General features: G+C 44.8%; 1 protein-coding gene across 6 annotated transcripts in view; it reads left to right on the top strand.

The window, feature by feature from the left end:
* Positions 1-6,143: 6,143 nt before the first annotated feature.
* The window catches only part of SERGEF (secretion regulating guanine nucleotide exchange factor), a 233,748-nt gene continuing 224,778 nt past the window's right edge, over positions 6,144-15,113 (top strand). For 2 of the 6 annotated variants that reach the window (XM_030918709.1, XM_030918710.1), the window contains exons 1-4: positions 6,145-6,386; positions 11,269-11,404; positions 12,668-12,823; positions 14,882-14,976. In XM_030918709.1, the coding sequence (XP_030774569.1) occupies positions 6,327-6,386; positions 11,269-11,404; positions 12,668-12,823; positions 14,882-14,976 (447 nt within the window). In that variant the 5' untranslated portion in view covers positions 6,145-6,326. Of the gene's footprint in view, positions 6,485-11,268; positions 11,478-12,667; positions 12,824-14,881; positions 14,977-15,113 lie in introns of all 6 variants that reach the window. The other 4 variants (XM_030918708.1, XM_010370150.2, XM_010370147.2 and 1 more) reach the window with 4 other exon arrangements.

Here is a 15,113-nt window from a genome sequence, read left to right as displayed (position 1 = left end):
CTGATTTATAGTTTGGTTCCAAGGAAATCTTTTGTAAGCAAATCATAATAGATAGCAAATCTTAGAACATGTAGAAAAAAAGAAATTAAAAAATAGATAGCATATAACACAAATTATGCATACTATATGTGGTTATTTTGACAACTTTGATAATGGTGAAGAATCATACTTACTGAATTTTGAAATGAAGATGTTTATTTAAAATCACTGTATGACTAAAGCACATGAGAATAAATGTTAAAGGCACAGCCTTATAATTCACAACTTTAGAAACATGGAAATTTTTTTTTTTTTTTTTTTAAGATATAGTCGCCCAGGCTGGGGAGTGCAGTGGTGCAGTCTCGGCTCACTGCAAGCTCTGCCTCCCGGGTTCACGCCATTCTCCTGCCTCAGCCTCCTGAGTAGCTGGAACTACAGGCGCCTGCCACCACGTCTGGCTAATTTTTTTGTATTTTTAGTAGAGACGAGGTTTCACCATGTTAGCCAGGATGGTCTTGATCTCCTGACCTCATGATCTGCCTGCCTCGACCTCCCAAAGTGGTGGAATTACAGGTGTGAGCCACTGCACCTGGCCAAACAATGGAAATTTTTAATGATGGATTTCAGTTCTTCTCACCTCTGGGTATTTGTAATATTTGGTAAATCAGGAGTCCTGAAAGTCTTAGAATTTTCATGCATTTTAAATATATGTCTTCAAAGCACCTAGGAATATGTAAATAGTTACCCAAATGTGAGAACAGAATTGAACTAAAAGCTTCATATATATATATATATATATATATATATATATATATATTTTTTTTTTTTGAGACAGAGTCTCACTCTATTGCCCAGGCTGGAGTGCAGTTGCATGATTTCAGCTCGCTGCAACCTGGGATTGCAGCCGTGCTTCACCATGTCCGGCTAATTTTTGTTTTTTTAATAGAGATGGGGTTTCACCATGTTGGCCAGGCTGGTCTTGAACTTCTGACCTCAGATGATCTACCCACCTTGTCCTCCCAAAGTGCTGGGATTGCAAGCGTGAGCCACCATGCCCAGCCGGTTAATAATTCTTAATCAGTGAATCACTGTTCAAAGACATAGTTAATATCCTCATGACTTTTTAAGGACACTCAAAAGCTGACCTTCAGAATGCCTACATTTCTTTACCTACATATTTTGCCATTTGGAGTTATACAAGTAGTAATGACACACCAAAATGTACATAGTTATTGCTAGTTTTTAAGTTGGCTTCCAAATTCAAAAAAGAAAAAAATCCTGAATTCTCTAAGGGAATATATGATAGAGTCCATATATTAATTCATAGGAAGTGTTTAAGGTACTATGGTCTATTTTGGTCTAATCTTTGTTTTACTATGTAATATACATTTATGATTTACAAGTTTGTTATTCAGTGAGATAATAAATGAACACAAAATTTATGTTCTCAACCAATATTTACTTTTTCCCAAACATACGTTAAAAATTGATTTAAACTTATATTAGCAATTTTATTAGTTTAGGAAAACCATTATATCTTATACTTCTTAAAAAGCCTATGGATATCAGATAGAAGCCAAACACATCTGGAACCTGGTAACCACTCTTCAGAGTTCTTGGTAGAGTCTCAGTGTTATGTTCCTGTCAACGAAAAGAGTCAAACACACTAAAGTATTTGAAGAGATTTATTCTGAGCCAAATATGAGTGACCATGGCCCATGACACAGCCCTTAGGAGACCCTGAGAACATGTGCCCAAGGTGGTCAGTGTGCAGGTTGGTTTTATACATTTTAGGGAGACATGAGACTTCAGTCAAATATATTTATAAGGTACATTGGCTCAGTGCAGAAAGCTGGGATAATTCAAAGTGTTGGGTGGAAGACTTCCAGATTATAGGTAGATTTAAAATTTTTCTGATTGGCAATTAATAGAAAGGAATGTCTGGGTTGCTGTATGAGTTTGCGGAGACCAGTTTTATCATGCAGGTGAAGCCTCCAGATGGCAGGCTTCCAAGAGAATAGACTGTCAATTTTTCTTATCAGACTTAAGGTCTGTGTTGATATTAATGCTGGAGAGGTATAAAGAGGCATGTGTGTCACCCCCACTTCCAGTCATGGCCTGAATCAGCCTTTCAGGTTACATTTTAGAGTGCCCTGGCCTAGAAGAAAGTCCATTCAGATGGTTGGGGGGCCTTAGAATTTTATTTTTGGTTTACACTCCTCATCTGTAAAATGCACTAAGTCTACTACACTGGATTATTAGAGAAGTTATGCTGCAAGAGGACTTTGCAAAAAAAAAAAAAAAAAAAAACCAAAACCAAAAAAACCCACCTCATTTTCCACATATAAAGAATTATTGATACAGTCACTCTCTTAACAGATATTCCCCCTTAGCTTCTGGATGATTTTATCTTCCACAAGAGGGGATTAATTTTTGCTTCTAGTAGGCAGTATATAATGGCTTGGTAAAGTCTTACTCCAGTTAGGGATTGAGCCAAAGAGAAGTTGAGCTTCAGTCTTTGTGAGGGCTGGTCTATTTCCAGTTCACCTTGACTTTTAGGGTGTAGCCCTTTAGGGATCTCAAGAGAAAACTATGAGTGTGTACCAGGGCTTCTCCTTGGGGGCGCTGGACTCCCACTTTTGTCCCCTTCTTCATGTCCACCATTCCCTCCTCCCATCCCTACCCTATGAGATTGCTAAAGGTACTGCTCAGCTTCTTGGTTGTTGATTTCAGCCAAGATTCTTAGCCTCCAAGACATTGCTTAGTAATTAGCAAGTGCTTCAAGGAGAAAAGTAGTGCCAAATATAATCTCTCAGCTTTCAGATCTTGGCCCTTCAAGTTCTTGCTGCTTTGATAGCTCTCCAATGACTTGAAATAGATTTTAAAAATATTTTCTGTCAAATTTTCTAGTTGTTTTTTTGTGAGAGAAAAGGTTTGCAGCTAGCTAATCTTCCTTTATCAAAAGTAGAAAACTGACCTTGAAGTAAATAACTTCTTTGAGCCTCAGTTTTCTCATCTATAAAACAATGATCCTGGCCAGGCAAGGTGGCTCACACCTGTAGCCCTAGTTACTTGGGAGGCTGAGGCAGGAGGATCACTTGATCCCAGGAGGTAGAGGCTGCCTGGGACTCCTCCAGGGTTGGGGAGATGTAGAGGGGAGGAGAGGTAAGGAGGAGAAAAGTTCTTTTTGGTCTGATACTGTTGTGAGTTGGCATCAGTGTTTTCTGTACTTGGTATTTCATGCTGACATTTTCTTGTGGGCGTTTTGGAAGACCTTCCTATCTTCTTATTTCTTGGGATTTCTTGATGTGGGTAAATGTATCTCTGTGGGCTGTTAAATTCATTTCCTTCACCCTCAAGGAATCTAGTGATTGACTCTCCTGTGGGTGTCACTTCACCCTTCCAGAAATTCTCTTGGACAAGTTCTAAGACCATCCCCCAGCCAGTTTGTTCATGTATGGGAAATGGACAGTTTTTATTTTGAAAAACTCTGGGTGTGAAAGACCTCCCGAAAGCATCAGTTTGTCTTTGCTCAGCTATTAGAGCAGATACCCAGCCACAAGCCCTTGTATTTTTCAGAACAGATTGGACAGAAGCCTGTCTGGCTCCTAATCTGGACGGATGCATACCAAGCTCTCTCAGGGACCCAGCTAAACTAACTTTCCTTAGACATGAGATGGGTGAGACCCACACCACATTGATAATTGTGGTCACATATCCTACTAGAATTTTCTCTGGTCTCTCAACCTTTTTTGTAGACTGAAAGTCATACACTGGTTTTTAGACAGTTGCTTTGCAGTCCTGCTTTGGTGGTCTTGCACCTTACTTTATGATATAGGAGTAACCGGCATTTGTTGCTCAGCCAAAACTTGTTGCAGGAAGTCAGGGACCCCAAACGGAGGGACCGGCTGTAGCTGTAGCAGAGGAGCATAAATTGTGAAGATTTCATGGACATTTATCCGTTCCCAAATAATACTCTTATAATTTCTTACACCTGTCTTACCTTAATCTCTTAATCCTGTTGTCTTCGTAAGCTGAGGATGTACGTCACCTCAGGATCACTATGACAATTGTGTTAACTGAACAAATTGATTGTAAAACATATGTGTTTGAACAATATGAAATCAGTGCACCTTGAAAAAGAACAGAATAACAGTGATTTTCAGGGAACAAGGGAAGACAACCATAAGGTCTGACTGCCCATAGGGTTGGGCAAAATAGAGCCATATTTTTCTTCTTGCAGAGAGCCTGTAAATGGACATGCAAGTAGGGAAGATACCGCTAAATTCTTTTCCTAGCAAGGAATATTAATAATTAATACCCTGGGGAAGGAATGTATTCCTGGGGGGAGGTCTACAAATGACCACTCTGGGAATGTCTGTCTTATGCGGTTGCAATAAGAACTGAGATACGCCCTGGTCTCCAGCAGTAACCTCAGGCTTACTAGGGTGGGGAAAAACCCCATCCTGGTAAATTTGAGGTCTGACTGGTTCTCTGCTCTCGAACCCTGTTTTCTGTTAAGAGGTTTATCAAGACAACACGTGCACCCCTGAACATAGACGCTTATCAGTAATTCTGCTTTTGCCCTTTGCCTTGTGATCTTTGCTTTTGCCCTTTGCCTTGTGATCTTTGTTGGACCCTTATCGGGAGTTTCTGATTTTGCTCGTCCTGTTTCCTCAGAAGCATTTGACCTTTGTTCTCCTTTTTGCCCTTTGAAGCATGTGATCTTTGTGACCTACTCCCTGTTCACACACCTCCTCCCCTTTTGAAATCCTTAATAAAAACCTGCTGGTTTTGCAGCTGGCGGGGGGGGGGGGGGGGGGGGGGGGTGGGGGGGGTGGGGGGGGGGTGGGGGGGTGGGGGGGGTGGGGGGTGGGGGGGTGGGGGGGTGCATCACGGTCCTACCGATATGTGACGTCACCCCCAGTGGCCCAGCTGTAAAATTCCTCTCTTTGTACTCTTTCTCTTTATTTCTCAGCTGGCCAACACTTGTGGAAAATAGAAAGAACCTATGTTGAAATATTGGGGGCGGGTTCCCCTGATAAAAACTGAGTGGGGACGAGTCCCATTTACATCTTGTTACACATGCTAGCAAGAAATGGTCAGCACAAAAAAGCCCACTCATAAGACAGTCAGCAAGCATGGTATAGCTCCTGCACATTCAGATCCCTAGAGAATGAAGAGCTGTTTTATCTCTCCAAAGTTGGCATTTTTCTTGGTATGGTCATGGACATTCTCCAGATGCCACACGTTGGAGAGATAAAGGTGAGGGCTGCCCTCAAGTGGTCTTACAGGCAGAAATTCCTAAGAGTAGATAGAGTGAAAGAACAGGAAAGAACAGTGTAAGAGCTCACTAACACACTTCCCAGAAGCCCAGGCGTGAAGGGCGGTGAGTGCTGGAGGTCCGTGTCAGCAGAGGGGCCAAGTGCTATCGAATGTGGATGAACATCTTTAATGTGACCCCATGTGTTCTGTATTCCTGATACGCAGTGCCATATTTTCCTTCAGATAAATTGAACTTAACTCCCACCAGCAACACGACGCTGTCTGAGAAAAGCCATTTTATATGGAAATGTTCGTTGGGTGACGATTGTCCAGTACTATTAATAGAATGAGCTCAGGGCCATTCCCGGAGTGCCGAGGCTGCCCCGGCAGGAGTCCATGCTAACCAGCCTCCCCCATTCAGCGTCGCCAGGCGCGGGTTCCCGCTCCGTGCCAGGTGCAGAGGGCGACACTGGCGACGTGCCACTCCACTCGCCTCCCAAGGCGCCCCCTCAGACGTTTGCGAACGCACATCAAAGCGGGCTCAAGACAATTGCTCCTGAGATGCCCGGCAGGACCCTGCCCTACCCGTCAGGCTCCATTTCTTGTTCCCGCAAATGGTGATGCCATCCCTGCCCTGTCAGCCCCTCTGGGCTGTCGTAGGCCTCCAAGGAGACAAAAACACGAAGGAGCTTTGTGAACTGTGGCGCGCAGTGCACCTGCATGAAACATGAAATTATGACTAAAAATAAAGACTACGAGGGGGAGGAGCGAGAGGCTGAGAGGCCCAGCGCGACAGGAGGCTGCGGGCGGAGACGCTGCGAGCGCCGCCGGGGCGGGCTGACTGGGAGGCGGCTCCGGGTTTGTCATCCGGCCCCGCCCACCACTGGTCCCCAAAGGCCCGAGGGCGCGTCCGCACCCCCTCTCCTGGCCCGCGGGCCCCTTCCCACAACAGATCCCTCCCCGCGCCCTCCCCATCCGCGATCCCGGTCCCGCCCCTGAGTCCGGGCTCCCGCGCCCATCCCTCCCTGGCAGGCCCCGCCCTCGTGCGGTCCCTCCCGGAAGCGCCGGCAGAGCTACCTCGCATGGAGCGCGAGCCCAGCGCCTCGGAGGCCGCCCCCGCGGCGGCCGTGCTCTTCGCCTGGGTACGTGACTCCGCCCCCGAGCCAGGGCCAGCTGAGGGGCGCCGAGACGTGGGAGCTCCTGGCCGCGGCTTGGGCGGTTCAGGGGCTGGGTGGCCGAGGTCCGAGCCGGGCTCTGGGTTGGAGGATCCTGAGCTGGGAGCAGGGGAGGAGCGGGCGGGGAGGGAAGGGTCTTTGCGGTCGACTTAGGGGCCTGCCGGCTGGCGGGGCCGGAGCCGGAGGGGCTGTGGCGCTGCGGGAAGAACCTGCCTGGGGCAGAGCGTCTGGTTCCGCGAGAGCCCTCCAGCCTGCATAGCGCCTGGAAGACAGCGCGAAGGGCTCGGTGGAGAGGATCGCCCTGTCCCAGAGCCCCATGGGGCCACCTGTGCCCCCCACCCTCCTGATGCCTGGAGGAGGGAGGCCGTGTCCCAGCCTGGCGAGCGCATCCTTGGGATGTGAGGCCTGCGGTGTTTGGCTGCGTACAAGGCACAAACCCTACCAATTTGCTGATACTCTGCTGTGACCGGTTCTTGCCTGTCTTGGGGGAGTTGGGCTGCTGTTGGTTTGACGGGAGCATTGGGAGAGACAGGGTCATCTTGATGTGTGTTTGGGAGACAGGAGGTTTCGTGCACAGGAGCGTGGCAGGTGGCCGACCAGCATGCACAGGAACGAGCAGTCGCTGCATCTTGTGCTTCTTCATAGCACGTATCACAGTTTTAATGAGGTGTATAATTTATTATTAACGTCAGTCTCTCTGGCTAGAAAGTAAGTGTGGTGAGACTGGGTGCTGTGCCTGTCTTGTTCACAGTGTCTCTCTTGGTGTCTGGCACATTGTAGGTCCCCAGTAAATACTTGTTGACGAATGAATGAACGAGTATCTGTGTGCCTACCCATGTGCTGGTGTTGGGGAAATACACATGAGTGAAATACACATGAGTGAGAGACTTCCAGTTCTTGTGTTGGGTGAGCAAAAGTATAACCTGCATTGCTGTTAAAATCAGTATTAATTGACCATTTTTAAAAGAAGTAATGATCAGTACAAGGCGGCACTTGTTGAATGTGGTGCTGCAGTTTGGCAGGAGGGAGAGCATGGCCTGCGGTAGTCTGGCTGGCTGGGCGTCTTTGAGGTGGCCCGGGAGCTGGGGGTGGAGTTGGGGATTGAATGTGTGCTGTCTCTGGCTTTTTCCAGGCAGGAGACTGGCGTCTGTGTGGACAGAGGAAACATCAGGCAGAAACAACCTTTAATATTCGGCCTTGTCTGTACTGAAACAATATGTCTGTAAAATATGTTTAATAGGTTGTTGACACCCTTCTGCTGTGTTCGGAGAACTGGTGGTGTGTTTTTGCTGCTGCATAATCTGAAACTGTGGGGGTGTGTTGGTCGGCTAGGGCTACCATAACAAAATACCACACAACAGAGGCTTAAACAATAGAAATTTATTTTCTCACAGTTCCAGAGGCTGGAAGGCCAATATCAAGGTGTGAGTAGGTTTGGTTTCTCCCAAGGCCTCTCTCTGGCTTGCAGATGTCCGCCTTCTCACTGTGTCCTCACGTGACTTTTTTCACTGTGTCCTCACATGGCCTTTTCTGTGTGTGTTAGCATCCCTGGTGTCTCTTCTTTTAAGGACACCAGTTATATTGGATTAGGGCCCCACCCTTATGACCTCATTTAACCTTAATTGCCCCTTTGAAGGCCCTCTCTCCAAATACAGTAAGGTACTAAAGGTTAAGGCTTCAACATGTAAATTTTGGGGGAATAAAGTTCGGTTCACAGTTACCTTGTTAGGGGTGTGTGTGTGTGTGTGTGTGTGCGCGCGCGCGCATCCATGCATGTGCACGTGTGATATGTCTGGAGTGTTTGTAAGGAAGAATGGCGAACAACAGTCGTAATAGGTTGTGTTAAATTTCCCATCGTCTTGCTTTATCCTGGATTTAGGGCCTCTCCCAGCATTACAAAAATTGGTACCATAATTTGAACCTCAGAGTGCCCATGTGTCATATTACTTTTCTCCCAGGTGTTCAGCAGCCTTGCACCCCTGGTAATGGGACAGCCACGGAGATCTCAGGGCTGATCAAGAAATACTGTGCATGTATACTCTATATTCCCCTTCATGCTGAGCGACAGTCTTTCATAGGGTCTTACGTTCATTCACCATATAAATGCATGTACATCTTCTTCGGGCCAGCACAGTTTCAGATGCAGGGGAAACAGCAGTGAGCAAAGCAGAGTTCCTGCCCTCCTGGAGTTTAGTTTCTAGCAGGGGAGGTGTACAGTAAACAAGTAGACATATATAATGTAACATCAAGAAGTGGCATGAAGAAAAATAAAGCAGAAAATGAGTGATATGGGGATGCTATTTTAGATAAGGTCATACAGTTAACCACCTGCCAGGTAAGCTCTGGGCTGGTTCACTGTATGTTCTTTTTTTATTTTTTCTTAGAGACACAGTAAGGTATAGTAAAAGGTACAGGGCATCAGACTTTTTGCCTATCCAGATGTAACTATGGAAAGTTACTTAACCTCTCTGAGCTTTAGTTTCTTCCTCTGTGAAATGGGAGTAATAATGTCCTTCTTAGTTGTGAGGATTAAAGGTGAATGCACAGTATGGAGAGAAGCACTCAGTAATTGGTAGCTAATAATTGCCCCATGTGGGCTCCTGGGACTTATGCCCCTGCTATGGCTTACTCTTCTATCTTTGAGTTCTTGCAGCCCAGGATAGCTGTGAAATAGACTACAAGGGGAAGGATTATGTATGTATGTATGTATGTATGTATGTATGTAAGTATGTCTGTATGTATTTGTTGTAATTATTTTACATTACCTTTCCTCATTCAGGTGTCTTCAAAAACAAATACGTTTAAAATATTTTACTTCTCATCTCCAGGAAGAACCAGCTAGGAGTAGATACTTGAATAAATTATAAAGATTTCTGAAATCTTAGTAAGATTCTCTCTGCAGGTCCACAATCCCTTATCTTCAATTCTGAATACAAAAAGCTCTGAAAATCCAAAACTTACTGGACATAAGGCCCTTTATAGTATTTGGCTACTTCTTATGATTATTTGTACTTTTTAATGCAGAAATATTATTGTTTTGCTTATGGGCTGCTGTCCCTGGACCTTGCATCAGCATATATGACATGTGTACTGTATTACTTTTCTAAAAGCTGTAAAATTCTGAATCTGAAATACATCTGACTGTAAGCATTTCAGATAGGGATTATGGACCTTTTTTGTATAATGATAATAATAATAATAGACATATTGCCTGTCAAGGGGAAATCTGTCCCCTTACTGGAATCTCACCATGTGAATCTTGGAGTCACATAGCACTGAACTTGAAAAGGCCCTTAGAGATCATTGCCAACCTCTTTCACTGTATAAATGAAATAATGACGTGCCTTGCTTGAAGGCACATAATCCTTAGCCAACTTTGATTCCAGAGTCGTTGTCAGTTTTCCCATTATGGGTGTGGGGAGGAGGAACAAGAACTAATTCCAGGATGTTGCCCTCCCATTTTGATGCCAGTTTCTCCCTCATTTTTTTCTTTCCTTAACTTCCCTAGGTAGTTAGCTTTTATCAGAAGGAACCCCTGTGCTGTCTCCCAAAGGCAATACGTGGGGGCTGGAGCATAAGAAGGGAAAGATGAGGAATATCACTGGCTGAGTTGTGGGTGCTTAGGACTCTTCTCATATGGAAATCGTGGTGTTCTGAGGATGGGGCCTCCATCTAAATATGGGTTGCATATAACAGACGGTAAGAATGAGCCTAACAGGTCATTTCCTCTTTGGTCAGTTTCCCACTTGACAAAGGAAGGGTAAGATTTACATTCCCAAATGCTCCAAAGTCCTTCAGTGAGCGAATTATTATTATTTTTCTTTTCAGATTTTGGGGAAGGGATTTAAGGAGGGAAGAAAGGAGATGGGGTGAGAGTGTTTCTAAGTCTGAAACTCTGTCTGTCCTGAGCTGTCCCCATGATTACTCAGGGACAAGGGGAGACAGTTTTGGCCACAGCTCCAGAGACACAGATAACAAAGGAATGACCTTCATTTTTCTTCATGCTGGCCCCTGTAGGGGTCTGTGAGCAGCTTCTACTGGAACTTTGTTTGGATTCTGTGTCCATATTTATAATTTATTTGAAATGTGCTGGATAGTGTTCTCTTTTAGGGGCTGAAGTTCAGCTAGGGAAAGCAGTGAGGTGGCATGGGACATGGGTGTGGTGGGAGGGAGTAAGGAGAGATATGAGATACTTCTGCCAAGGACTCGAGGCTCAGAACTCTCTCTAGAGAAGACAAGGCCCCCCTCCTCAAGAGGCTGTCTTGTTCTCAGTCAGAAGAACCTTGATTTAGGATATGGCCTCTCTTTTCATGGCCACTCTAAGCGGAAGGGCTACTTTACCCTATTACCTCTAGAGGTTTGGGCTAGGCCAAGGACCTCATAGGACTCATGCCCCCCCAACCATGGCTGGCATTGCTGCTTTGCCTTCTAGGGCCTGAGGTAGAAAAAAGTGTGGGTTCTTCAGCTGCTGCAGGAGGCCAAGAGGCAGGGCATTTGTCCTTTGCCCCAGTAAATTCAGCCTGCCAGGGTACCTACCTAGGAACTTTCCTGGACGTGAATTTCCTCCACTATTATGGTCGTGAGTCTCTTACTAATGGTATTACAGATCAGGGGTCAGGAGATGGTGTTACATGTTGTTTTCTGGTGCTTGTTATTATATATTTGAATAAACAGTGCTGTGAGTATTTGCCATGAAGGAGCTAATTTTTTTTTTTAAGAATGAGCCTAAGAAATCTCATCTGTTGTAGGCTCTGAGAGATACGTCACGGTGAGAAAGATAGAGACAGGTAAATAGACATTGACAGTTGCGGTTCCCAAACTTTTTCATCTTTGGCTTGTTCATCCGTAGGGTGCAAATAGCTATGGGCAACTTGGCCTCGGCCATAAGGAAGATGTGCTGTTGCCCCAGCAACTGAATGACTTCTGTAAACCCAGGAGTGTCAGGAGGATCACAGGAGGAGGGGGCCACTCTGCAGTTGTCACAGGTAACTTCCTTCAAAAATCCCAGGAGTGTCAGGAGGATCACAGGAGGAGGGGGCCACTCTGCAGTTGTCACAGGTAACTTCCTTCAAAAGTAGATAGTCACTCATTTTCTTAGTTAGACATTTTCCCCTGGATGTGATATTGCCATTTTTCAGCCTTTTGTATTTTGCAGAGGAAAATAATGTATTTTTGTGAAACATTTTTGTGAAAGAGCCAAATTGCCATCAGAGGATCCTAGATTTTCAGGGTTAGAAGGACTTCAGAGATCTTCTTCTAGGCCACCTCTTTCCCTCACCGCCTCCATTATACAAATGAACTCAGAAAGGAACACTGATTGCTTAACATCACAAGGCAAATAAGTGGCAGGGTTACAATGTATATTTTACACCATAGGAGTTAGAAGTGTTTGTAATTAGATTGGATATTCCTTGAGAGCAAAAACTGTGCATTTCCCTTAATCTTCCCTTACTGTATCTAGGATAGCACTTAACAAGTAGTACAAGTGCTACAGTGTTGTAAAGGGGGGCATATTGCATCTGGTTAAGAACATGAGCTCTGGAATCAAATCTCTGGGTTCAGATCCTGGTTCTGTGATTTATTATCTATGTGGCCTTGGGCAAATAGCCACAGTTTCTGAATCTGTTACATGAGGATAATAATGGTGGGTGAAGAGAACCAGTGAGTTAGCAGGACTCCATTCTGACTGTCATGGGTCCTGGCTGCTTTTCCCTTTATGGACCCTTTTCTTTGTAAAGAAATAAAATTATATTTTACAACTGTGTTGGTATAAAGATGGATATTAATATAATCCACTCCAGATTTAGTGTTATATATGCATTGCTACTATATTATCTTTTTCTCATTTCAAAATAACTAAAAATTAAGCCACTCTATCGACCTCTGAAAGTGTTGTGGGCCCTAGACACTGTGCCTAAAGGATGAATCTGCCCTGCATAAAAAGCTGTTAAAACAGTACCTGGCACATTCTGAATGTTGAATAAATGTTAGCTTTTTGTTCCAGTAGATGCTCAGTTTGGTGATTGACCACTGCTCCAAGACTTGAAGTTTCTATGTAGGTATTAGTTTGAGGCCCTTGGCCTTGTGTTGTTTGGCTCCAGAATACATGAACATACACAACTTATTAACTTGGATGGGAAAAAAAGTTATTGGTCTGAGACTCCAAATAATTAGTGAAATCTTTTTGTTCATTTTGCAGTTGTGTTTTTCCCTGTGCATACTATCACTGATGCCTTTATATTTTGCAGATGGAGGAGACCTCTTTGTTTGTGGTCTGAACAAAGATGGGCAACTGGGGCTTGGTCACACAGAGGATATCCCATATTTTACCCCCTGCAAATCCCTCTTTGGCTGTCCCATCCAACAGGTGGCCTGTGGCTGGGATTTTACCATTATACTCACAGGTGAGTTCACTCCTAGGTAAATTTGTATCACCACAAAGGCTTTGGGTGAGAACAGTATGATGGTGGTGACTGCCGATTAAATGAAAGCGTCTTTGTGTTTAAAAAGCACACACAAGGCCCCGTGCGGTGGCTCACAATTGTAATTACAGCACTTTGGGAGGCCAAGGCGGGTGTATCACTTGAGGTCAGGAGTTCGAGACCACCCTGGCCAACATGGTAAAACCCCGTCTCTACTAAAAATACAAAAATTAGCCAGGTGTGGTACCCCATGCCTATAGTCCCAGCTACTCTATAGTCCCAGCTGTTTGGGAGGCTGAGGCAGGCGAATCACTTGAACCTGGGAGGTGGAGGTTGCAGTAAGCTGAGATGCACCATTGCACCCCAGCCTGAGCGACAGAGCAATACTCCATCTCAAAATAAATAAAAATAAATAAAAAGCACACACAAATTTTCCCTCTGGTTGTCAAGGAAAGTTGTGGACTACCTTTTCTAAGGAGAATTTAATGGTAAAGGAGACTGGGATTGGGGTGGAAAACTTTTGTCAGAGAGTAGGGAATAGACTAGATCACCTTTGCTGGCCATTTCCTGTCCCAAAAGTTCATGATAAGCTGCGTGCCTGGGGTAGCTGGCCAGTGGCCAGCAGTGGCAGCGAAGGGTTATTTGTGGGGAGTGTGGTAGGAGAATATGAGGCAATACTGGTTGTCAAAACAGTGATGGCAGCTTTTTCCCACTGTGGGATTTTTTTGTTTTTTAAATAATTGGTGTTGGGCAGATCTGTTTGGTCTTTGTAAAGCCAGGTAGCAGGATAGGATATGGCCAGAGGGTTATTAGAATAATGCGCTTGGGAACAGCCAGAAGTAGTTACTTTGTCAGCTGATGTCTGTTCCCTTGAAGCAATTTTGACCTCTCTGTTCAGCTTTGCTCTGTCTAGCTGGCCATTCTGGATTTAAAGGACCATCTGTGGTTTCTGACCAGGCTCCCTCTTTGCCACAGTCCTCCTGCAAGGGCATCTTCTGTCACTCTTCTGTCATAAACCCTTGTGGATTCTCCCAGACATAGCTCAGATCCCTAGCTTTTTAGCATTGGCCTTCTGTAACTGTTCCCTAGCTATCTTTGTGCCTTGTCTCTTATTCTCCACACTCCTCATACTTTTCTTTCTAGTCATACCAAGCAGTACTTGCTCTTCTGTCTGTCTGGACCAACCCCTCTTGTCTGTCTGATGGACTCAAATCCCAGCTTTAAAACCCTGCTCAAGTGTCACCATTCTCCTCTGTGGAGGGGTTCTGTAATATTTGTTGAATTTGATGGTAATTATTAGAATCTAAATAATAACTATCATTTATGAAGTGTTTATTGTGAGCCTGTGTTTTGGATTGTAAGAAGTTAGTAGATAATGCTCTTTCCTGCTCACATTTGGAGCCAGTTGTGAGAAAGGCAGAGAGAAGTCAGTAATGGAGATGAAAAACTATTGGCTTTTCACTGGCAAAGGCTAAATTGGAGGACGGGATTAATGATGAGGCCAGTGGTCCTAATATTCTTCTGGTCCAGACTTACCCCCAAATCTCTAGGCTTTCCCCACAGGGAAATGCTTCCTATGTGTCAGCCTAGAATGACTGACAGGGAGGTGCCAAGCCACACATGTCCTGTCCCATCTCCTAAACTCACCAGTTGGTTACATGACTGCTGTCTCCTAGAAAGCAGTGAGGATGGGGAAGGGCACAGAGAAAAGCTGGAGTGTTTTACTAATGGAAACTTTGTCACATGGAAGCATGAAAAGTGAGAAATTACTATCCTCCCATCCCAGTACTGGGCACTGAGTTAAGTGTTCTACACAGATAATCTGTTATTATTGAGGTAATAGAATAGATAGTCTGTGTAGAATGCTTAACCTGGTGCCCAGTGTTTTCATTCCCAGAGGAATAAAAGCAGGGAATATGGTCTGAATGCACTGAAGCATTTCCCCTCATCTGCTTTGCATCTCTCACCCTGCACCATTAAACCATTGGTCACAGACATCTTACTTCATAGATTTGCAAGTTAAGTATTTGTATTTTGCAGAAAACGGTCACGTTCTATCATGTGGATCCAACTCCTTTGGCCAGTTAGGAGTTCCTCATGGACCTCGAAGATGTGTGGTTCCCCAGGCCATTGAGGTGAGGACAGTTAATATTTAGCTCGCCCATGACCTGTTAAAGTGTTTCTGAGGTATTAACCTATCTCTCCCCAGAATAAAAGGCTGTCAGGATCCCTGAAAACCCATGGGGTAGGAGAATTCGAGTTGAAAAATAGG

The sequence above is a fragment of the Rhinopithecus roxellana genome, chromosome 15, assembly GCF_007565055.1.
Source record: "Rhinopithecus roxellana isolate Shanxi Qingling chromosome 15, ASM756505v1, whole genome shotgun sequence".
Classification (NCBI taxonomy): domain Eukaryota; kingdom Metazoa; phylum Chordata; class Mammalia; order Primates; family Cercopithecidae; genus Rhinopithecus; species Rhinopithecus roxellana.
This window is presented reverse-complemented; position numbering and strand designations above follow the sequence as displayed.